Source organism: Rhinoderma darwinii, chromosome 3 (genome assembly GCF_050947455.1).
Source record: "Rhinoderma darwinii isolate aRhiDar2 chromosome 3, aRhiDar2.hap1, whole genome shotgun sequence".
Lineage (NCBI taxonomy): Eukaryota > Metazoa > Chordata > Amphibia > Anura > Rhinodermatidae > Rhinoderma > Rhinoderma darwinii.
The window spans coordinates 37,794,402-37,818,431 of record NC_134689.1 but is presented as its reverse complement, the minus strand read 5'-3'; the positions used below and the strand labels follow the sequence as shown (position 1 = coordinate 37,818,431).

General features: G+C 42.2%; 1 protein-coding gene across 3 annotated transcripts in view; it reads left to right on the top strand.

Annotated features, from left to right (window-relative positions):
• The window catches only part of TMCO6 (transmembrane and coiled-coil domains 6), a 60,497-nt gene that overhangs the window by 776 nt on the left and 35,691 nt on the right, over positions 1-24,030 (top strand). For 2 of the 3 annotated variants that reach the window (XM_075856280.1, XM_075856278.1), the window contains exons 1-4: positions 9,436-9,526; positions 15,883-16,024; positions 17,427-17,542; positions 19,990-20,099. In XM_075856280.1, the coding sequence (XP_075712395.1) occupies positions 15,943-16,024; positions 17,427-17,542; positions 19,990-20,099 (308 nt within the window). In that variant the 5' untranslated portion in view covers positions 9,436-9,526; positions 15,883-15,942. Of the gene's footprint in view, positions 1-9,435; positions 9,527-15,882; positions 16,025-17,426; positions 17,543-19,989; positions 20,100-24,030 lie in introns of those variants that run through there. The other variant, XM_075856279.1, reaches the window with a different exon arrangement.

Here is a 24,030-nt window from a genome sequence, read left to right as displayed (position 1 = left end):
CACCCCATGCTTCCAGAATCCCCTCCCACGAGTTGGATTGGCTTGATGGGCACTTCTTGCATACCATACTGTCAAGCTGCTCCCACAACAGCTCTATGGGGTTGAGATCTGGTGACTGCGCTGGCCACTCCATTACAGATAGAATACCAGCTGCCTGCTTCTTCCCTAAATAGTTCATGCATAATTTGGAGGTGTGCTTTGGGTCATTGTCCTGTTGTAGGATGAAATTGGCTCCAATCAAGCGCTGTCCACAGGGTATGGCATGGCGTTGCAAAATGGAGTGATAGCCTTCCTTATTCAAAATCCCTTTTACCTTGTACAAATCTCCCACTTTACCAGCACCAAAGCAACCCCAGACCATCACATTACCTCCACCATGCTTGACAGATGGCGTCAGGCACTCTTCCAGCATCTTTTCAGTTGTTCTGCGTCTCACAAATGTTCTTCTGTGTGATCCAAACACCTCAAACTTCGATTTGTCTGTCCATAACACTTTTTTCCAATCTTCCTCTGTCCAATGTTTGTGTGCTTTTGCCCATACTAATCTTTTCCTTTTATTAGCCAGTCTCAGATATGACTTTTTCTTTGCCACTCTGCCCTGAAGGCCAGCATCCCGGAGTCGCCTCTTCACTGTAGACGTTGACACTGGCGTTTTGTGGGTACTATTTAATGAAGCTGCCAGTTGAGGACCTGTGAGGCGCCTATTTCTCAAACTAGAGACTCTAATGTACTTGTCTTGTTGCTCAGTTGTGCAGCGGGGCCTCCCACTTCTCTTTCTACTCTGGTTAGAGCCTGTTTGTGCTGCCCTCTGAAGGGAGTCGTACACACCGTTGTAGGAAATCTTCAGTTTTTGGCAATTTCTCGCATGGAATAGCCTTAATTTCTAAGAACAAGAATAGACTGTTGAGTTTCACATGAAAGCTCTCTTTTTCTAGCCATTTTGAGAGTTTAATCGAACCCACAAATGTAATGCTCCAGATTCTCAACTAGCTCAAAGGAAGGTCAGTTTTATATCTCCTCTAAACAGCAAAACTGTTTACAGCGGTGCTAACATAATTACACAAGGGTTTTAAAGTGTTTTCTAATCAGCCATTAACCTTCTAACACAGTTAGCAAACACAATGTACCATTAGAACATCGGAGTGATGGTTGCTGGAAATGGGCCTCTATACACCTATGTAGATATTGCATTAAAAACCAGACGTTTGCAGCTAGAATAGTCATTTAGCACATTAACCCCTTAAGGACGCAGCCTAGTTTGGGCCTTAAGGCTCAGAGCCCATTTTTCAAATCTGACATATTTCACTTTATGTGGTAATAACGTCGGAATGCTTAAACCTATCCAAGCGATTCTGAGATTGTTTTCTCGTGACACTTTGGGCTTCATGTTCGTGGTAAAATTTGGTCGATATATTCAGTCTTTATTTGTGAAAAATTGCAAAATTTAGAGAAAATTTACAAAAAATAGCATTTTTCAGAATTTAAATGCATCTGCTTGAAAAACAGACGGTTATACCACCCAAAATAGTTACTAGTTCACATTTTCCATATGTCTACTTTAGATTGGCATCGTTTTTTGAACATTATTTTATTTTTCTTGGACGTTACAAGGTTTAGAACATAAACAGCAATTTCTCATATTCTTAAGAAAATTTCAAAAGCCTTTTTTTGAAGGTGCCAGTTCAGTTCTGAAGTGGATTTGAGGGGCCTATGTATTAGAAACCCCCATAAAACACCCCATTTTAAAAACTAGACCCCTCAAAGTATTCAAAACAGCATATAGAAAGTTTTTTAACCCTTCAGGCATTTCACAGGAATTAAAGCAAAGTGGAAATGAAATTTGCACATTTCATTTTTTCTGCTGAATTTCAATTTTATTCAATTTTTTTTTAGTAACAGAGAAGGTTTTACCAGAGAAACACTACTAAATATGTATTGTCCAGATTCTGCGGTTTTTAGAAATGTCCCACATGTGGCCCTACTGCACTCGTGGACTAAAACACAAGCCCTAGAAGCAAAGAAGCACCTAGTGCATTTTGAGGCCTCTTTTTTATTAGAATATATTTTAGGCAGCATGCCAGGTTTGAAGAGGCGTTGAGGTATCAAAACAATGGAAACCCACCAGAAGTGACCCCATTTTGGAAATTACACCCCTCAAGGAATTCATTTATGGTTTTTGTTATCATTTTGACCGCACAGTTTTTTCACAGCACCTATTTGAATTGGGCTGTGAAATGAAAAAAATGATATTTTTTCCAATAAAATGTCATTTTTGATCAAATTTTCTTATTTTCACAGGGAACAACATACCCCATTTTGTTGCCCAATTTGTCCATAGTGCGGCAATACCCCATTTGTGGTGATAAACTGCAGTTTGGGCCCATGGGCGGCCTCAGAAGGAAAGGAGCGCTATGTGTTTGTTGGAGTCCAGATTTTGCTGGATTGGTTTTCGGGTGCCATGTCGCATTTGCAGAGCCCCAGAGGTATCAAAGCAATGGAAACCCACCAGAAGTGACCCCATTTTGGAAACTACACCCCTCAAGGAATTCATTTATGGTTTTTGTTATCATTTTGACCGCACAGGTTTTTCACAGCACCTATTTGAATTGGGCTGTGAAATGAAAAAAATTATATTTTTTCCAATAAGATGTCATTTTTGATCAAAATTTCTTATTTTCACAGGGAACAACATACCCCATTTTGTTGCCCAATTTGTCCTTAGTGCGGCAATACCCCATTTGTGGTGATAAACTGCCGTTTGGGCCCATGGGAGGGCTCAGACGGAAAGGAGCGCTATGTGTTTGTTGGAGTCCAGATTTTGCTGGATTGGTTTTCGGGTGCCATGTTGCATTTGCAGAGCCCCAGAGGTATCAAAGCAATGGAAACCCACCAGAAGTGACCCCATTTTGGAAACTACACCCCTCAAGGAATTCATTTATGGTTTTTGTTATCATTTTGACCGCACAGTTTTTTCACAGCACCTATTTGAATTGGGCTGTGAAATGAAAAAAATGATATTTTTTCCAATAAGATGTCATTTTTGATCAAAATTTCTTATTTTCACAAGGAACAACATACCCCATTTTGTTGCCCAATTTGTCCTTAGTGCGGCAATACCCCATTTGTGGTGATAAACTGCCCTTTGGGCCCATGGGAGGGCTCAGAAGGAAAGGACCACCATTTGGCCTACTGGAGCTTTTCTGGTGCTAAGTCATGTATGCAGAAGCCCCTGAGGTACCAGTACAGTTGAAACCCCCGAGAAGTGACCCCATTTTAAAAACTACACCCCTTAAGACATTCATCTAGAGGTGTAGTGAGCATTTTGACCCCACAGGTACTGTGTAAAAGATAATGCGCAGCAGATGGTGCAGTGTGAGATTTGCAATTTTATATATATATATATGCCATTTCAGTGTCCAATATAGTGTGCCCAGCATGCGCCACCGGAGATATACACACCCCTTAAATTGTAATGTGGGTTCTCCTGGGTACGACAATACCCTACATGTGGCTGTTATCAGCTGCCTGGGCATACGGCAGGGCTCAGAAGGGAAAGATGAGGGGGGTAAGCTGTGCGGAGTGCATCAGGGTAAATTAAAAATCAAGGGATGTATGATACATTTTAAAACAATCTTTTATACAGAGCCCTGGTTTTTCGGGACACGTGTCACATTGGTATATTGTGTTCTTCCTTATCCCCCTCTTATAGCAGACTCTGCACCTCTTTTGACTCTTTCCCTTTCCACCGGTTTGGGGACCTTCTCCTGGAAAGTGTTGCCCTGGTACGATGCGTGTGGCCTCGCTTCCAGAAGTACTGGGTGCCCCCCCTTCCTGGTCCCTAAAGATTAGATCTTGAAATTCCAGGAAAGTTCCCCTCTGGCCTGCACATCGACGTAGCACATACGCATTGTACAAAGCCATCTGTATGATGTGCCCGACCAGCTTCTTATACCACACCGCATGGCGCTGTAGGGCTTCAGGACTTGATTTGACAAGTCCATCCCTCCCATGTACCTATTGTAGTCCAGGATGCAGTCTGGTTTGGGGGTGGCCTTTCCTTCATATATCCTAAACCTGTAGGTATACCCTGATGCACTCTCGCACAGCTTATACATCTTCATGCCATACCTTGCCCTCTTACCTGGCAGGTACTGGCGGAATTGAACCCTCCCTTTAATATGTACCAGGGACTCATCAATAGAAAAACACTTCTCGGGGGTGTATGCTTGGGAAAACCGGGCACTGGAACGGTCTAATAGGGATCTCCGTTTATACAAACGGTCAAAACTGGGGTCATCTCGGAGTGGGCACGGCTCATTATCAGTATAATGTAAGAAGCGAAGTATTGCCTCATTTATTTATTTTTTTAGGTTCCAGTTCATTTCTGAAGTTGCTTTGAGGGGCCCATATATTAGAAACCCCTATCAAACACCCCATTTTAGAAACTAGACCCCTCAAAGTATTCACAACAGCATTTAGAAAGTTTATGAACCCTTTAGGTGTTTCACAGAAATTTAGAGCAAAGTAGAGGTGAAATTTACTCTTTTTATACCATTTTTTTTATAACACAAAAGGATTTATCAGAGAAACGCAACTCAATACTTATTGCCCAGATTCTGCAGTTTTGAGAAATATCCCACATGTTGCCCTCGGGCGGTAATGGACTGAAGCACCGGCCTCAGAAGCAAAGGAGCACCTAGTGGATTCTGAGCCCTCTTTTTTATTAGGCACCATGTCCGGTTTGAAGAGGTCTTGTGGTGCCAAAACATTGGAAACCCCCCAAAAGTGACCCCAATTTGGAAACTAGACCCCTTGAGGAATCCATTGTAGTTTTCATGGGGTGCATGCGGCTTTTTGATCAGTTTTTATTCCATTTTTAGGTGGCGTGGTGACTAATAAACAGCAATTCTACTATTGTTTTTGTATACTTTTTTTTTTACAGCGTTCACCGTGCGCTATAAATGATATATTAACTTTATTCTGCGGGGCGATACGATTACGGCGATACCAGATGTTTATAGTTTTTTTTATGTCTTATGGCGTTTGCACAATAAAATACGTTTTGTAAACAATCATTCACTTTTTGTGTTACCTTATTCTAAGAGCCATAACGTTTTTATTTTTCAATCAATAAAGCCGTGCGAGGACTTATTTTTTGCGTAACGAACTGTATTTTCCATCAGTACCATTTTTAGGTACATGCGACTTTTTGATCTCTTTTTATTCCATTTTTTGGGAGGTGAAGTGACCAAACAATTGTGATTGTGGTACGGTTTATTAATATTTTTTTTTACGGCGTTCACCGTGCGGGATAAATAACAAAATAATTTTGTAGTTCAGGCCGTTACGGACGCGGCGATACCAATTATGTATAGTTTATTTGTTTGTTTATATATTTTTATTAATAATAAAGGACTGATAAGGGAAAAAGTGGGACTTTTACTTTTATTACTTTTAAAACTTTTATTTTCTTATTTTTACACATCTTTTTTTAACTTTTTTTTTACTTTATTACTTTGTCCCACTAGGGGACTTGAGGGCAGGAGGCCCTGATCGCTATTCTAATACACTGCACTACATGCGTAGTGCAGTGTATTAGAACTGTCAGCTACTCACTGACAGCAAGCATAGTGGGTCCTGACGTTGTCAGGACCCACTAGGCTTCCGTCTATGGCATAGCCGGACGCCATTGTTTGGTGTCCGGTTGCCATAGTCACCATCGCCGGCCGCTATCGCGTAGCAGGCCGGCGATGGCAGCTTAACCCCTAAAAAGCCGTGATCTCTATAGAACGCGGCTTTTAAGGGGTTAATCAGCGGGGACACAGCGATCGGTCCCCGCTGTAGGAGCTGTGACAGCTGCTGAACAAGACAGCAGCGTCACAGCTCCTGTATGTGTCGGGAGGACGGCCGAAACGGCCGTTACTCCCGTGACGTACTATTACGGCATGGAGCGCGAACAATACAGCTGCCATGACGTAATAGTACGTCAAGGAGCGGGAAGGGGTTAACAATGTATAGAGTGTATTTCTGATTAATTTAATGTTATCTTCATTGAAAAAAACTGTGCTTTTCTTGCAAAAATAAGTGACCCTAAACTTTTGAACGCCTTGAATTACGTCTGAAAAGACGGCTCCATTACGCCTACAAACATCTGCCCATTGCTTGCAATGGGTTTTACGATGTTCTGTTCAGACAAGGTGTAATTTTACGCGTCGCTGTCAAAAGAAGGCGCGTAAAAAGACACCCGTGTCAAAGAAGTGCATGTCACTTCTTGGGACGTTTTTGGAGCCGTTTTTCATTGACTCCATTGAAAAACAGCTCCAATTACATCCGTAATGGAAGCCGCAAAAAACGCGAGTACTTGCAAAAACTTCTGAAATTCAGGAGCTGTTTCCGCCTGAAAACAGCACTGTAATTTCAGACTTAATTTGTTAAGACATGTGGACATACCCTTAGGGTATGTTCACACGCAAACTCAAAACGTCTGAACATACGGAGCGGATTTCAAAGGAAAACAGCTCCTGATTTTCAGACATTTTTTGAGCAACCCGCATCTTTCGCTGCGTTTTTTACGGCCGTTGTTGGAGCTGTTTTCAATAGTCTATGAAAAACGGCTCTAAAAAGTCCCAAGAAATGACCTGCACTTCTTTTTCGCGGCCGTTTTTTTACACAGCCTTTTTTTCAAAACAGAACCAAACGCCGTTTTTCCCATTGTAATCAATGGGCAGATGTTTGGAAGCGTTCTGCTTCCGATTTTTCGGCCGTGTTTCGGGCGTTTATGGCCGTGTGAACATACCCTAATAGTCTGCAGAGTGCCCCATAAACAGTACTATCTGAGTGCTGTATGTACAAACTCGTGCCAGCAGACTGGCGCCGTGCCCATAACTAATAGTGCCAGCAGAGTGTCCCAGCAAACAGTGCCTGCTGAGTGACAACCATAAACAATCGAGCCAGCATAGTGCAGCAGTATAATCTGTGATGGTCTTGGGCAGTAAAATGGTTAATGGGTACATCCCTGTTGGTCCGGGGTAGTAAAGTGTTTAGTGTCACTTTTATTTTGTTTCATTATCAAATAGATCCAAAGTTATGGGCTGATCAATTTTATAATATATTTTTATAGCGGTCAGAACTTGCTCCAAAACCCTTTTTTCTCCTTCTTCAGACAGCAAGAGATAAATGAATACAATTCAGGCTGCTTACAGCTGTCACCAGGGGTGCATACGCCCTATGGCTTAAAGGGAGTATGTCACCACTTTTGGCTCCCTCCCAAATCGCTAACACCGCTAGATAGGTGAAGAGGATACAAGTTTAAAGCGGATCTGTCACCACATTATAAGTGCCCTATCTCCAACATAATGTGATCGGCGCTTTAATGTAGATTGTGATTGTGCAGTGAAAGAAGCTGGGCTGGAACAATGAGAAGTGTATGACGCTGATTGGTCACTGATTGGTCAGCCTCATACATTCCTCTGTACAACGCCCAGTTGGTAAAAAGTAAAAACACGCCCAGTTGTCTATTAAGAAACTAATTAGCATAAATCTAAAATTACTCATAACTTGCTCAAAAATGATCGTTTTTCAAAATAAAAACCACTGTTATCTACATTACAGCACTGATCACATTATGTAGGAGATAGGGCACTTATAATCTGGTGACAGAGCCTCTTTAAACAAACCTATGTTGGCGATTATACTCCAAGCATAACTGGAAATACAGACCTCTCAACAGTCCCAGATCCAGCAGGACAGTCTCGGATTTCGGGCGCTGTCCCGCTATCCAACTGTATCTGCGCCCTTGGGACGCACATACAGTACAGTCTAGTGCAATGGTGGAGTAGGGAGTCATCAGCTCTTTGCTCCACCATTCACTTTCTGACCCCTACCTTTTGGCTGCTCAGCGCAGGTAGGCGCAATGACGTAATTGCGCCTGCCTGGATCTAGCCGCAGACTGCAAAGGCCAGAGGAGGCCTGCAGAATGATCAGCTCCATTTGTAGTGGCAACAGGGCTATGTATTATTTTTTTTCATTTTAAGCGGCACTATTTCTGTCAAGGGTGGCACTAAGTGGGCATTCTTACTGGGTATGTGTGGGTACTAAGAGGGCCTCCTTACTGTGTGAGGGCACTAAAGGTGCATCCTTACTGAGTGGGGGCACTATGGGGATATCGTCATTGTGTGGGGCAACTATTACCGTGTTCACCATACAACAATGGGCACCGTGTGTGGGGGGGGGGCACAAATGGATAATTTTTACTGTGTGTGGGGGATGATAACTGTATAGGGGGCAGTATTGTGGGGGCACTAATACTGTGCAGGTTACAAAGGGGGCACTATTACTGTATGGAGGCACTATAACTATGTGTGGCACAATGGGGGGCACTGTTACTGTATTGAGACAGTATTACTGTGTGTAGCATAATGGGGCACTGTGGGGCACAAACGGGCATTATTACTGTTTGGGACACAAAGGGGGTCACTTTAACTGTGTGGGGCACTAAGGGAGATGATCACAATATGGGGCAAAAAGGGGGCACTATTAAAGTGTGGAGCATTATTTGTTTACCACTATTATAAAAGAAACTCTGTATCTGTTTTAGTGCTACTAGAATGGGCGGAATTTGGCATGCATGGACAGGGATTGGGCAGGTTTAGAGGTTTGGTTTAGCGTAAAAAATTTGTTGTGGCGTGCTGCATGTGCCACCTGAGGTGTCCCTCTTTCCATTCTTTGAAAGTTGGGAAGACTGGTAAAATAAAGTTTTAATCGCTCATGTGCCATATGCTAATGAGATGCCAAGTGTCCACTAGGCAGGGAAGTGCCTTAGCTTCTCTTCTGTAAATCCCTGATCCACCTGCACCTGAGAGAGCAGAAATTATGGCAATTGTGATGAAATTATGCTGAAAATAATCCCCATAAAAATGTTCTCCTATTACTTAATAATCATGACAAATACTATTCTATATGCTCTGCTTGCCTACGCTTCTGGATTGTCTGGGATTCTCACAAAATAGGGGACTCCCAGCAGAGCTGGTAAGTCATTCACAAAGCCTGCAGTCAAGTGCCACTAGGGGGAGCTTGCTGCATATCTATTTATAGTGTTCCCTTTGACTTCAACTATAAAGAAACATTTTCAGGAGTAGGCACATCAGCTAAGTTATACTGGTTACAATAACATCTATTAATGTGTAGGACTAAAGTCTACAGTGTAAATCTGACTACGGGCAAAAACATTTGTTTTCCAGTCACTAAAATGTCAGACCCTTTGATGATGTCATTTAAAAGGGACACCTCCCATCATTCCTACTACTAGAGAGCGCCCTGTGTGGTGATATTATGTCTGTCCTATGGGTGTCACTAGGTTATAGTGAGTGATCTTTCCTACAGTGAATGTTGGTCTGCAGCAAAATGGCCGCTTACATTGAGTTCCGTATTCTGCTTTGAAGACAGTTTTTTCATTTCAAAGTAAATGAGGATCTTGTAACTGCTGTTTCTGTGCTGTGCTTACAAGAAAGAGGGGGACGTATGGAAGGTTTGTATCATTCACTTTGCTATTAGTTTGGAATAAGATATTGTTTATGTGATCATATGGAATGGAATGTTTTCTTAACTGGCAGTATGCTTTTATTCGTATGTGCAAACCTAATAATATAAATCAATTAAATTAAAGTGTGTGTGTATCAGGGTTGCAAACCGTACGCAATTCCTGGACTGTCCATAAAAATAGGAGACTATTTTCCAGTGTCCTTACAGTATAAATAAATGGGTCCATGATTTAGATGCTGGTGCGTGCGTGTCAATCAAGAACTGGCCTCTGGGAAATTGTAGATGCGACGCACAGGTTGCAAAAGCTTGACCTTTAAATATTGTCCCTCCACAGTAACGAAAACCAGGAGACTCTCATAAATAGCGCATAGCCGAAATGTTAGGCTAAGTTCACATCTCGTTTTGTGCACACGTTTGTGGTATACGACGACGTATATGTTTTTAAAGTTACAAAAACGTATGCATTTGTAAAACTGGAATGTCAAGATTTCCCCAAAATGTATACGTTTTACGTATGCAAGAGTAGGGTTTAAGATTGCATACGTCGTCTATTTACTTTATCAGCGGCGCCCGTGCACACTCCGCTCTGCCACACACACGGGAGAAGTCTTAAAGGAGTCGTCCAGGAAAACATGGTGCCGCACCTGTCCTCAGGTCGTGTGTGGTATTACAGCTCTGTCCTATTCACTTCAATGGAGGTGAACTGCAATACCAGACACAACCTGAGGACAGGTGCGGCGCTGTGTCTCCAATCTGGACACCCCTTCTGTCCTGAGATGACCCGACGGGGGAGGCGGGTGTCAGAGCCACCCACCGCCATCACTGCAGACAGAACCACACAACTACGGCATGAGAGCAGGGCTTGTCCTGAGTGCACTGTCTCTTGTTATGGACAGATTTATAGTCACATGAACCCCGTCTGCATCAGAACCGGTAACCTAGGTCCGATCACATGACAGAGGGGGATCACCAAAAACCCTGTGCACCCTCAGCCTGTCCATCCAGCCCTTTCCTAGTTATATCTGCTTCTGGGAAAGCTGGGTGACCACCATTACCCCTCCTACTGGAGTGTGTTTGGGGATGTGACCAATGAACCTCTCACACTCCAGTAGGAAGGGTAATGGTGGTCACCCAGCTTTCCCAGACCCCTGAACGGTAAATCTCTCTAGTTGTGCTGAGACTGTTTGGGAATGTGACTAATGAACATCTCCGTCTCAGCACAACTTGAGAGATTTATCGTTTAGGGGTCTGGGAAAGCTGGGTACCACACTAACAGCGGGCAAATTGTTTATCACCCAGCTTTCTCAGGACAGTTACATCATGTGTCCTTTCATGCAGAGTCTCCTGCCCATCGGGGGAGGGGGGGCGCCCGTTTGGGGGAGGGGGGGCCGTCGGGGGTCACGAGAGCGGGGGTCTGTGAGATAGAGAGTGGGACAGACAGACACACATCTTACCTGCAGTGCAGCTGGTCTTCAGTATGGCGCCTGCTCTCTCCCTGCAAACAGCTGCTCTGCTGTGTGACTCTGACCTGCGTCTGCGCAGAACAGAGCCAGAGAGCAGAGTCAATGGAACGGCTCCCGTTCATTGACTCCTATGCACTGTAGCTGCCGTATGCTATCTCTGTATGTGTCGTTAATCGACACATACAGAGATGAAAAACAAAATGGCAGCCCCCATAGTGAAGTTAGAAAGTTAGAAAAAAGTAAACCACAAACACACAAATAAATAAAATGTATTTTAATAACATACTAAAAGCAATATTATATAAAAAAAAAATTTTCGCGACACCCGTCCTTTAATACAAATAAAAATGTATACGTTTTGGAAAAGTACTGAAAAGCATAGTAGACTATGCTTTTAATTACATGAAAAAAAAAAGGATAGAACGTAAGCACACAAAGCGTATTCACAAACGACACCATTAGGGCATCTCTTCTGACCGTAGAAATCAATGTACACGCTGTGGTACACATTTTGACATTGTCTTTTCATGTCAAAACATGCACAACAGATGTACAGTAAAAACGAGATGGGAAATGGGTTTTACACTGGGCAATTATCGCGTTCAGCAAACGCTCGTTCATCTGCTGATCGTATAGTTTTAAAAAAGTAAAATATTATTGTTGGCAGCACATCTCCCTGTGTAAACCGGGAGACACGCTACCGACATGTTAATAACGTATGGGAATGAGCGATCAGAGTAACTACTGCTTGTCCCCATCCATAGCTCCTTGTGACAGGAGCAAACGAGCGCCGATCAACAATGTCTCGTTGGTAGGTGCTCGCTGCACCGGCCAAAATTGGCCGGTGTAGTAGGGCATTTAGCCTTACCAAAAATCTACAGGTGCTAATCTCTCATAACAAATGTAAGTGCCAGAAAAGTGCTTTGTTACTTTGAAGAAGTCTTGCCTGCTCTGCCAAGAGGCCTCCCCTTTTATATACATTTATAGTGGCCCCATTACATTGTCACATGCAGTGATCTATATCATTGCCAGCTACTGTGCCACAAATGGTGGGCGCACAACAGATTATATAGTAGACTTACCTGCAGGCTTCTGGCTAGTTCCTGTGATCTCCTTCACACTGAAAAGTTCCTGTGTGTGGCCCCTTGGTAATTGCATCAGAGTTTGACACAGTAGGAAGACCTCCGTCTGGAGGAAAGAAGCGCATCGTACCTGAACGGCTGGACAATAAAATTCACTTATTCCAGGTAGGGATGTCACGATACCAGAATTTGGACTTCGATGCCGATACTTCGTGTAGTATTGCGATACTCGATACCAAAACGATACTTTGCCAACAATAATAATAAAAATGTGAGGCGCGAGGTGTGATGAATTTTGAACCTCCATGTGCCTCACATTAATAGTAATTAACCCCATCATGTTCCTCAGTCATAATGGACAACATAGGTTTAATGTGTGAGGTACATGATGAGGTTAAAGAGGCTCTGTCACCAGATTTTGCAGCCCCTATCTGCTATTGCATGTGATCGGCGCTGCAATGTAGATTACAGTAACGTTTTTATTTTTAAAAAACGAGCATTTTTGGCCAAGTTATGACCATTTTTGTATTTATGCAAATGAGGCTTGCAAAAGTACAACTGGGCGTGTTGAAAAGTAAAAGTACAACTGGGCGTGTATTATGTGCGTACATCGGGGCGTGTTTACTACTTTTACTAGCTGGGCGTTGTGTATAGAAGTGTCATCCACTTCTCTTCACAACGCCCAGCTTCTGGCAGTGCAGACACAGCCATGTTCTCGAGAGATCACGCTGTGACGTCACTCACAGGTCCTGCATCATGTCGGCACCAGAGGCTACAGATGATTCTGCAGCAGCATCGGCGTTTGCAGGTAAGTCGATGTAGCTACTTACCTGCAAATGCTGATGCTGCTGCAGAATCATCTGTAGCCTCTGGTGCCGACACGATGCAGGACCTGTGAGTGACGACACAGCGTGATCTCTGGAGAACACGGCTGTGTCTGCACTGCCAGAAGCTGGGCGTTGTGAAGAGAAGTGGATGATACTTCTCGTCAGAACGCCCAGCTAGTAAAAGTAGTAAACACGCCCCGATGTACGCACATAATACACGCCCAGTTGGACTTTTACTTTTCAACACGCCCAGTTGTACTTTTGCAAGCCTCATTTGCATAAATACGAAAATGGTCATAACTTGGCCAAAAATGCTCGTTTTTTAAAAATAAAAACGTCACATGCAATAGCAGATAGGGGCTGCAAAATCTGGTGACAGAGCCTCTTTAATTACTATTAATGTGAGGCACAAGGAGGTACTAAATTCATCACACCTCGTGCCTCACATTAATAAGTGAAAGAAAGCAGGTTTTTATTTTATAACAGTGTAAACATGAATAACGCTATAAATGTGTTATTACGGTCATGACGATACGGAATATGTGTATATTTTATGTATTAAGACTATGTTTATTGTCAAAAATGTGTGTGTGTTTTTTATTTTATTTAATATGAACTATTTCTTTTTTTTACTTTTTTTTTTTTTTTTTAAACTTTAATGTAATGGCATATCTATATGCCAGTACATTAGCCTGTGTACTGATAGTACACAGGCAGTAGTTAGGACATACCTCAGTACGCCATAACAGGAAATATGGTCAGACAGCCCTGGGGTCCTTCAATGGACCCCGGGCTGTCTGCCCATATATAGTATGTTCCTCGATCGCTTCACAGCGATTCCCTGTGACGCGATCCAAAGGGCATCCCCCTTCTCATTTACCCTTTGATCGCAGCATTCAGGGGAATAGCGGCGGAGATGAGAGATTTGTCTCATCTCCGCCGTTAGAGCTGGGCAGCGGCAGTGTAATACAGCCATAGCCCCGCTCCTGACAATAAGTGTGCGTGCGTGGTCAGCATGAGGTGATGCGGCCGGCGCTGCACTAATGAGCGCAGGCACTGAACACAGAACATGGGGGTGTTTTGTATTACGCCCGCCATGTTCTGTCCTCAGTGCCGCCGCTCATTAGTGCAGCGCTGGTCGCAACACATCATGCTGACCGCGCGTGCACTTGTCAGGAATCAGGAGTGGGGCAAAGACTGTATTACACAGCCGTAGCCCCGCTATAACTACTTGCATGTATAACTATACTTCACTGTGCGGCCGCACAGCTTCGTATCGAAATAAATGAAATAATGGTATCGAACCGTTTCAGGGTGCACGGTATCGAAACGGTATCGAAGTTTCGATGCATCTGGCATCCCTAATTCCAGGATAAATGGTAATAATTTTTCCAAAATTGTTACATAATCTCACAAAATCAGTGAAGGAATACTGAGCCGCTGTCAACTATGTAACTCCTCCAAGGCTGGGCGATTTAACCAAAAAATAAAATCTAGATTTTTTTTCAACCCTATGGGCGATTTTCGATAAGAGATAATTTAATAAATTATTTTTAACATATATTACTATAATAATTGTATGTAACTTCACAACTTGTAACCTCTGCAAATACTTTTTTTAAAATAAGAAATACAATTGAAAAATGTTAATCTAATTGATTATAATTCTGTGTTCCCTGGCAGGGAACAGGTTAACAGAATCTATAATCAGTTATGGACTGCATGCACTAACATCCTTCTCTGCCCATCACCACCTCAGCCGGTCTCCAACACTGCAGACGAGAGCAGCCTAAATTGCAGCAGGGCCAGGCAGATAGTGCCGAGCGGGCACTTTGGGGAGAGATCACGTTATGGTGTTTGAAGTGTGAGCAGGAGTGGCCACACCATGGGGTTTTAAATAAATTACATTAAGGCCAGATTCACACGATCATGATTGGACCATGAAAATCGGTCCGTGTGTCCGCTGGATTTCGCAGCCCGACAACGGTACATCTGAACAGGACTCCTGGCATCATAGTGCGCAGTTAGATAGTGCCACACCCCCTGTAGATAGCACCACCTTTCTTCCCCCCTGTAGATAGCAATCTGGCTGGGGATTGCGCTCCTAGAGGGAGTTCCTGTCTTCTTTGTTCATGTATGGACAGTGACGTCAGGGGCTCCCCCTACGAGCGAAATACACGGTCAGAGCATCGGCAACGTTCTGGCCGGGGATTCCGCTCCAGGAGTAGCCCCTGACGTCACTGTCCACATATGGACAGTGACGTCAAGTGCTTTTTCCAAGACAAATCTTGCGAAGTTCTGGCCAGGGAGCCCCTGAAGTCACTATCCATATATGGAAAGAGACGTCAGGGACTCCATCTAGGAGTGGAATCCCTGGCCAGAGGTTGCCGACGCTCTAGCCTGGGATTCCGCTCCCAGAGGGAGCTACAGTGGTGCCATCTACAGGGGAGGGGGTGGTGGTGCCGCCATCTACAAGGGGGGGGGGTGCTGCTATCTACAGGGTGGTGTGGCACTATAATAGGAGTCCCTGCTTCCCCACAGAACTGCTCTTTCGTAATGTATAATTTTGTTCAGTACAAAACAGCGGTTCCGTGGGGAAGCAGGGACAGAACAGGGTGCAGCCTCTCAGACTGAGTGGACCAGGCAGGTGACGAGGCAGTGAGGCGAAGCTTCCTCCTGCAGCACAGTGCGACGGCGCCACTAAAGAATCGATTCAATGATTCTGTTAAACAGAATCGTCAGAGGTCTTGAGGGCGAATTAATCAAATTAATTTAATTTATTGCCCAGCCCTAAACTCCTCTGATTAAAAACATAGTGAATGTAGCATATGTTGTGTTAGCAGGTTCATTTGGCCTCTGTTCCTGCAGGTTCCCCACCCTCAAAAATGAATTGTATAATATCCTTTTTAGTGCTTAGATCATTTTACAATGTTATAGTTACAGTTGTTATAGTTTATTTTGCTCTTTTAGATCTGGAGTTTCAGTGAATTATGCTTTATGTGAATCACCCACTGACACTAACCATAAAGAATGTGGCGTAGAAGGAAACTTGGTAAGAAGTCACAGCCAGGCTTGGAAGATTTCAGGACACAGCGCAGAGAACAGGAGACAGGTGAATTCTGATTTTGACTTGCGTGTACCGTTTCATTATGCTTCTTGGTGAGACTCTTTAATGAATCCACTGCATACTTGCCAACTGTACAAAATTTTTAACAAAAATCCCTACAAACGTTGGTCCCGGGCATGTCCACGTAACTCTGCCCCTTGTGACGTCAAACTCCAGCTATTCTGTTTCTTTTATTGTCACAGGACAGGTCCTTTTTATATACACGGACAGTAGATGCCCTACTTAAACATTTTCCTTGGAGTTCAGGAGGCTATTCAAAGGCAATGCTGATTGACTGTGAGGCATTGGCATACATAGAAGAGGGGGGTCTGATGGTAAACATTAAAATGGGTATTAACTGGTAGGTTTTGCCACCCAGGATAGAAGGACCTGGTATCCCCCCCCTCCACAACCCTTGGGCCAATTCCTCCTATTTGCTAACAATAAAGAGAGTAGTCCTTCACAGGTTTGGCCACCCAGTAGTAAGAGGATGGGCCTAATATAGTAGCTGCACGATAGGTGCCCCCTAGCCAAGAGGGAAGACTTCTCATATATAATAATTACCATATAGCACTTGCCTTCTTTTTCTTTTCTTTTTTAATTGATCTGTCGGTAGAAATGCCCGAGCTAAAATCAAATACATCAAGTAAATTCCCATATGCATAATATAATCTTTTTTTTTAATAAGTGTGTCTATTCTTTTTTTTTTTTTTGAGTTGGTAACATTTAGGCTATGTTCACACGGGGTATTTTGCCGAGTTTTTTGACGCGGAAACCGCGTCGCAAAACTCGGCAAAAACGGCCCGAGAACGCCTCCCATTGATTTCAATGGGAGGCGTCGGCGTCTTTTTCCCGCGAGCAGTAAAACTGCCTCGCGGGAAAAAGAAGCGACATGCCCTATCTTCGGGCGCTTCCGCCTCTGACCTCCCATTGACTTCAATGGGAGTCAGAGAAAGCGTATTACGCGCTGTTTTATGCCCGCGGCGCTCAATGGCCGCGGGTGAAAAACGGCGTGAAAATCGCCGCAAAAATCGGCGTGCAGGGAGAGGAAAATCTGCCTCAAAGTTCCAAACGGAATTTTGAGGCAGATATTCCTCCCCCAAAATACTCCGTGTGAACATAGCCTTACATAGCTTTTGACCCTAGTTTTAAAACACAAGGTCATTTTCCACAACTTTATAAGCGCGGGTAAGGGTTAGATACAACAGGGGCTGTATGCAAGTGTTATGACACATGCGATTATGGTAAAATAGTTCATTATAAGTTCAAACGTCCGAAATTCCATTATTCAAACAGCCATTAAATTAGAGACACATGATAATGAATATTTGACACCATTGTTGAAAACGTACTGGTGCTGTTATAGTAATGAGTATAATAATATAATAAACTGAATATGCCTGTTTAGCTCTAAGGAAAGCAAGAAGAGAACAGCAGCTTATCAGCAAGAGGCTACTGCGAGATCTCACAGATAGTGATGGGACTCTGGAAGAAAATGTGCATTCTCCTTTCTCCGAGCAGCAGGTTTGTAGGCATGCGACTGGTTACTCTGATCTGCTTCTACAACAGAATAAGAATAACAATTGATCAGTTAAAAATCCCATTGAAATCAAAATAACGAATTAAAACGGATTACAATCCACTTGTATTAGTTTTACATTGACACCAATGAGAAAAATAACCCATCCGTTTGTTTGAACGGATACCTGTACTCTGCACTTTTATCTCCGTCAAAAAAATGGATTCTAAAGGATTCAATCCAGAGTCCCCTAGTGGGACTAAAATTACATTTAAAAAAAAAGTTTAATAAAGTTTATAATAAATTAAATAAAAATACCAAGTAAAAAAAAAAAATCAAAGCCCACTTTTTCTCTATACAAAATGCTTTATTATGAAAAGACAAAAAAACTGTAAAAAAGTCACACATATTTAGTATTGCTGCGTCTGTAACGACCCCAGCTATAAAACTATTACATTATTTAACCCACACGGTGAACGCAGTAAAAAATAAAATAAAAAACAATGCCAGAATTGCTGTTTTCTGTTCATCCTGCCTTCAAAATTTTTTGACAAAAAGCGATCAAAAAGTCGTGCTCAAATGGTAACAAAAAAACGACAAGTTGTCCCGCCAAAAATAAGCCCTTATACAGCTATATCAGCTGAAAAATAAAAAAATGATGGCTCTTAGAATATGGCGCCACAAAAACAAATAATTTTGAAAAAAATAAAAAAGGTTTTACTGTGTAAAAGTAGTAAAACATAAAAAAAACGAATAAAGCAGAATAAAGTTATGTTATTCATATCACACGGTAAACAGAGTAAATTTAAGACGTGAAAAAGAATGGCGAAATTTCTGTTATGTTCCATTACCCCCTCTTAAAAGTTAATCAAGTTATATGTACCCCAAAATGGTGCTATTAAAAAATACAACTTGTCTTGCAAAAAAACAAGACCTTATACAGCTATGTCGACACAAAAATAAAAAGTTATAGCTCTTTGAATGAGACTATGGAAAAACTTAAAAAATTGCTTGGTCATTAAGGGGTTAAATGGGTTATCCGCTTTTGTTTGTTTGTAGAATAGGAAATCATACAGTTTTTTTCTTTTATACTATGTGACTTTATTAGAAATTCTGCTCACATACACTATAGGGATAAAACGTATTGGGACACACCTCTTAATCATTGAATTGGTATAGCCCACATTTTAGTACATAGTAATGCAACCATAGGATAACTGAATGGACTAAAGAAGGTCATGTCAGTCATGTGACCCACCACCCACACATCATGTGACCACTGGCATTCAGGTAACATTGTGCAGGTATCTAACAGGTTAGTTTAAAGGCTCTGTACACCTTTTGAAATCGTTTTGGTTTTTTTATAATAAAAATATCTATCAGTGTGTTTGCAACTTTGTAAATACTTTTTTAATAAAAATTATTTTTACTTTTTGAGATACAGCTGCTTTGCATCCTAGCGCTGAGACCTAAATCCATCAGGTCAGCAGCACTGACGGGTTTAATGACAGCGGGTCCTGCGTGTCTCTGACGCGCAGGATCTAACTGTTAGGCCTGATTCACACGTACGCTGCGCATCTCGGACGTGAAAATCTACAGTTTTTCACGTCCAAGGTGCATCCGTGCTCAGCGCTGCAGGACGTGATGTCACGCATCCCCCATAGTTGAGAGTCTATGGAGGGATGCGTGATGCGTGAAAAGATAGGACATGTCCTATTTTCCCACGGACCCTTCACACGGTTCGTTGAAACAACGGCTGTGTGAACGGCCACATTGAATTACATAGGTCCGTGGGACAGCCGCTGTTTCAACGGCCATCCCACGGACATTTAACACGTTCGTGTGAATCAGGCCTTATCGATCACATCTAAGTTATGAACTTAGGTGAGATCGGTAACAGCTGGACCCGCTGTCACTGAACCCGTCAGTGCTGCTGACATGACGGATACAGGTTTCAGCGCGAGATACAGCTGCTATGTATACAAGATACAAAGCAGCTATATCTCAAAAAGTTAAATACATTTTTAATAAAATGTAATTAGAAAGTTGCACCAAACACACTAATAGACATATATATATATTTATTTATACACAACAAAAAAAATAACTGTTTCAAAGGTGTTCATGGCCTTTAAAGTATTTCTACCTACAGCATCATGTCTGCTAGTCTCTGTTTAGGAGCAGCTCTTACGTTGTCTCGTGTGTGTGTGTGTGTGTGTGTGTGTGTGTGTTTGTTTCTCTTTTACAGTTGTCTTTATTAGCAACATCACCTTGAGTCAGGCAGCTATTGTACACAGGTAAATATACACACACAATTGAAGTAGCTGTTCGTTGTTATTGGACCATTAGTCCTATTCACTTAGCCCATGCATTTGTCCTCTTTGTTGTGGCAACACATCTATGTCAGGACAACCCCTTTAACTAACTTTTTGCATACCTTTTATTTTCTAAGGTTTTACAACTTGTTAAAGAGATTCATCATGGGTCAGCTGAAAAGTTAAAGTCACTTATTGCTCTTCGTCATAGTCTCCGAAACAAAGATGTGCAGCTTATGTTTGTCAGGTAATCCAATATGATATTTTTGGTCTCTTTATTTCTAAAACAAGACTAAAAACTGTAATTTTTTTTTGAAAGGTGAGAAGTATGGCACAGCAGATATTGGCTAGAAGTACCTGATAGTCTGAAATATCAAAGAGAAGGAAATCCTAAGCAGTAGGAAGGAGTGCTATCATTAAAAAAAAAATTATTATTATTTTGTGTTTTATTTATTTTAATATTATATTATATTTAATTTTATTTCTTTTTTTACATTACATTATTTTTTTATTAACACTTTTTTTTTTTATGGGGTCTGCCATTTTTTATTGCTTCTGTGTATGTGTCTCACGACACATACACAGATGCAATACGGCAGCTATAGGACATAGGGACGGGAGCCGTTCCTACTATGCTTCTGGCGTTCTAACTCGTTCTAACTCTGAACTGCGCATTATCAGTTCAGTGACCAGCGTAGAAGCTGGTTTGTAGGGGGAAAGCCGGCACCATCTTGTCGAAGCCCGGCAGCATAGGTAAGGTGTGTGTGTGTGTGTGTGCGTGCGTCCCCATTTTTTATAACCCGCCTGATACAACATCGCAGCAGCAGCTTAGCATTACCAGGGTGGGAACGGCCATGGTTTTTGGCCCTTCTCGGTCTCATGATACCAGCCTGCGGCCGCCCAATTGCCCGGCCATCATTACAGATGGTCAGGTACTGGATTTTACCCAGCTCTTCCCTGCACCCCTGGTGGCAGTGGGTACCGGGGTAATAATGGGCGTTAGTGCGAGCCTTTTTTACTGGCTCACGCTAAGCCCTGCCTTAGTAATGGATGTCGTCAAAGAGACAACTGCCATTATCCCGGCACTAATAAAAGTATTAAAAAAACACAGACATAAGAAAATATTTTTATTGAAATAAAAACTCCCCCACACAATCCTCGCTAACCATTTTATTTAAACAAAGTAGTCCAGCAAATCTACGACATAGTCCAATAGGTCCAGCGAAACCTACAAAATAAATAAGTTAGGCCTCAAGCAAACTTCAGTGAAATGCTTCAGTGTGCTATCCGTTTTTTTAACGGATAGCACACTGACCCATTAATTTCTATCGGGCCATGCATACTTCCTTTTTTTTTTTAACGGAACAGTGTGGCCGTTCCGACAAAAATAGAACAGGTCCTATTCCTGTCCGTTTTTTGCGGAACATTCTCTGCCATTCCATTCATTTGGACCATTGTTTTCAATAGTTTTTTATTAAACAGTTTTATAAAATAATAATATAGTAATAACACAGACTCGCAGAGTCTCAACTTTTGCATTTCAGTAATACAATTAACAAAGTATTAGACCAACATGGCCTCCAATAAATCTCACATTACATATCTGTCATGATGTCAAAACTCCTGCAAAATATATAGTATATAAATGTATTCATTGCTAACATAGGTAACTATCCTTGACATCACATTGCTTTATAGAGTACCATAACGTGGCCTCTATGGGAGAGAGAAAAGAAGAAAAACACACAATGACCAAGAGAAGGATAGGGAGGGGGGAAGGAAAGGTGTAGGGTAGAAGGGTTTCGTAACCATCTCTACGAAAGTGTGTGATTCCTCCATGGGTCCCAAATGGCATCAAATTTGTCTAATGTACCAGCCAGCAGATGTGTTAGGCGGTCATTGACCATTATCCATGAGATCTTAGCGATCAACATATCCATAGACAACGTGGGTGTTCGCCAGGCCCTAGCAATAGTTATTTTAGCTGCCAGGAACACATCGGAGAAATTTACGTGCGGGGGCCCGAACCTCCGGAATAGGACCGCATAGCAGTGCCGTAATCACATCTTTGGGGGGTTTGACTTGGATCACTGTGTTAATAAGCTGGTATACCTGGTTCCAAAAGGTGGCAACCATTGGGCACTCCCATAGAATATGCATTAGCGTGCCCTCCGCGCCACATTGCCTAAAGCAGTGAATATCCACCGATGGATTAAATCGAGCTATACGAGTCATTTGGACCATTGAAACAACGGACCGCACACTGAAGCAATCCGTGTGCGGTCCGTGTTTCACGGATCTGTGACTTGCGGCCATATGACAATCAAAGGATGTGTGCATGAGGCCTTAGTAATATGAAAAATAAAAATACTTCTACTCCCCTACAGCAGACTTCTGTCTTCTCCCTGCGCCGCAATATAAAGTAGGGGCCAATGAAAAATAATTCCCTTAGGGCATGTTCACACGGCACTAAGAAAATATTATGTGTGAATGTGTCGAATACACTAGCGTTTCTTGTGAAGCGGTTTTTAAAATACAGGGATTTTGACAAAATTTTTTGCAGGTTTTTTTTTTGCGGGTTTTGTGTGCACTTTTTGCAAGTTTTTGGGCGCGTAGTTGGAACTCCCACTGACTCGGAACATTTTCCACATTTTATGCACCAAATAATTGATCCAACGCCTCTTTTATACGCAACGTGTTCTTTTAAAAAACGCTTGCGTAAAAAAGAGCGTAGTATGTACTAAGGGCTCGCTTTCCCATTGATGTAAATGGGAAGCTTAATCAAGTGTTTGACACTTTTTTTGACGTGTTCTTTTATGCATTTTGTGTGCGCTTTTTGCACTTTTATTGGCGCATAATTAGGACTCCCATTGACTATGGGAACATTTGGCGCATTTGTGTATTTTTTAAAAACGCTTGCGGAAAAAAGTGCGTTGTATGTACAAACGTCCCCTTTCCCATCTATGTAAATGAAAAGCGTAATCAAGCGTTTCCTGACACGTTTTTCGGAACGTAAAGTGTGCCAAAATACGCGTCAAATAAACTGAAAATTCACTCGCGACCATGTCTCCCTCTTCACTTTCATCATTCCTAGGACTTGTCCACAGGTAGCGGAATTTCTGCATATTTGTCCGTCCGGAATTGCACAATCATACGCTGTGTAAAAAGCAGAAATTGACCTGTGGTTCGTATCTTTCGGACCACAGCATGTAAATTCCTGCTGCGGAAAGTGGACTGAATTGCTGCGTTTTTTTTTTTCCTTTATCAAAGAATTGCTGCGTTTTTCACCATCTACCAGCATTGATAAAAACGCAGCAAAATCCGCACCATTCTCTACAGTAAAAAACACAGGAAATTGTGGGTTTTTTCCCGCAACGGAATGTCTGCTACTTTCAACGGAACTGCTGCAGAAATTTTCTGCAGCAATTCTGTTACGTGCCTTTTGGTGTGTCCTATAGCTTCTGCCAGCTACCATTTGTACAATCTCTTAAAAAACGGAGCTGGACAATGCTTAGCAATTTTAAGACACCTTTTCCCAAAAATAGGGAGGGAGGGTGAGTCTCCCTCCCACATTTACAGCAGCTGTAAGTCAGGTTGCTTTGACTGATTCACCTTGCTGTAATTCTTGGAAGTGCTCCCTCTGGTGGCCAACATAGGAATACATGTCAAATTATTATTTAATTTTTAATACTTCCCACCATGTGGGAAAAAAAAATACACAAAAAAAACCTAAAAAAATATAATAAAAATAAGTAACTTGCTTAAAAATTAGCGACACATTCCCTGTAAAATATTTAAGGGTAAAGTGAATAGCTTACTAGCATCAACTCCTTTTTAGGTCCAAAATTCTGTGCTGAATAATTTCCTAATATATTGAATAGTGGTCAGAGCTTTATTTTTCTGATACAGAGCCCCAAATCTCCTGCATAGACATAGGTTTAAAAGATAACATACTGGCTACCTACAGCCACAGCTAGAGGGAGCTTAATTTATACTGTCTTATTAAATGGGATGTACAACATTATGCAGTAATCTCCTGTGCTCCCTCTAGTCGTGGCTGAAGGTAGCCAGCAGAATACCTTGTAAATCTATGTGGAGCTCTGTATCAGAAAAACAGAGCTCCAACCGTTATAAAGATATATTAAGAAATGAATCGGTGCTGAATTTCTAAGCCATTT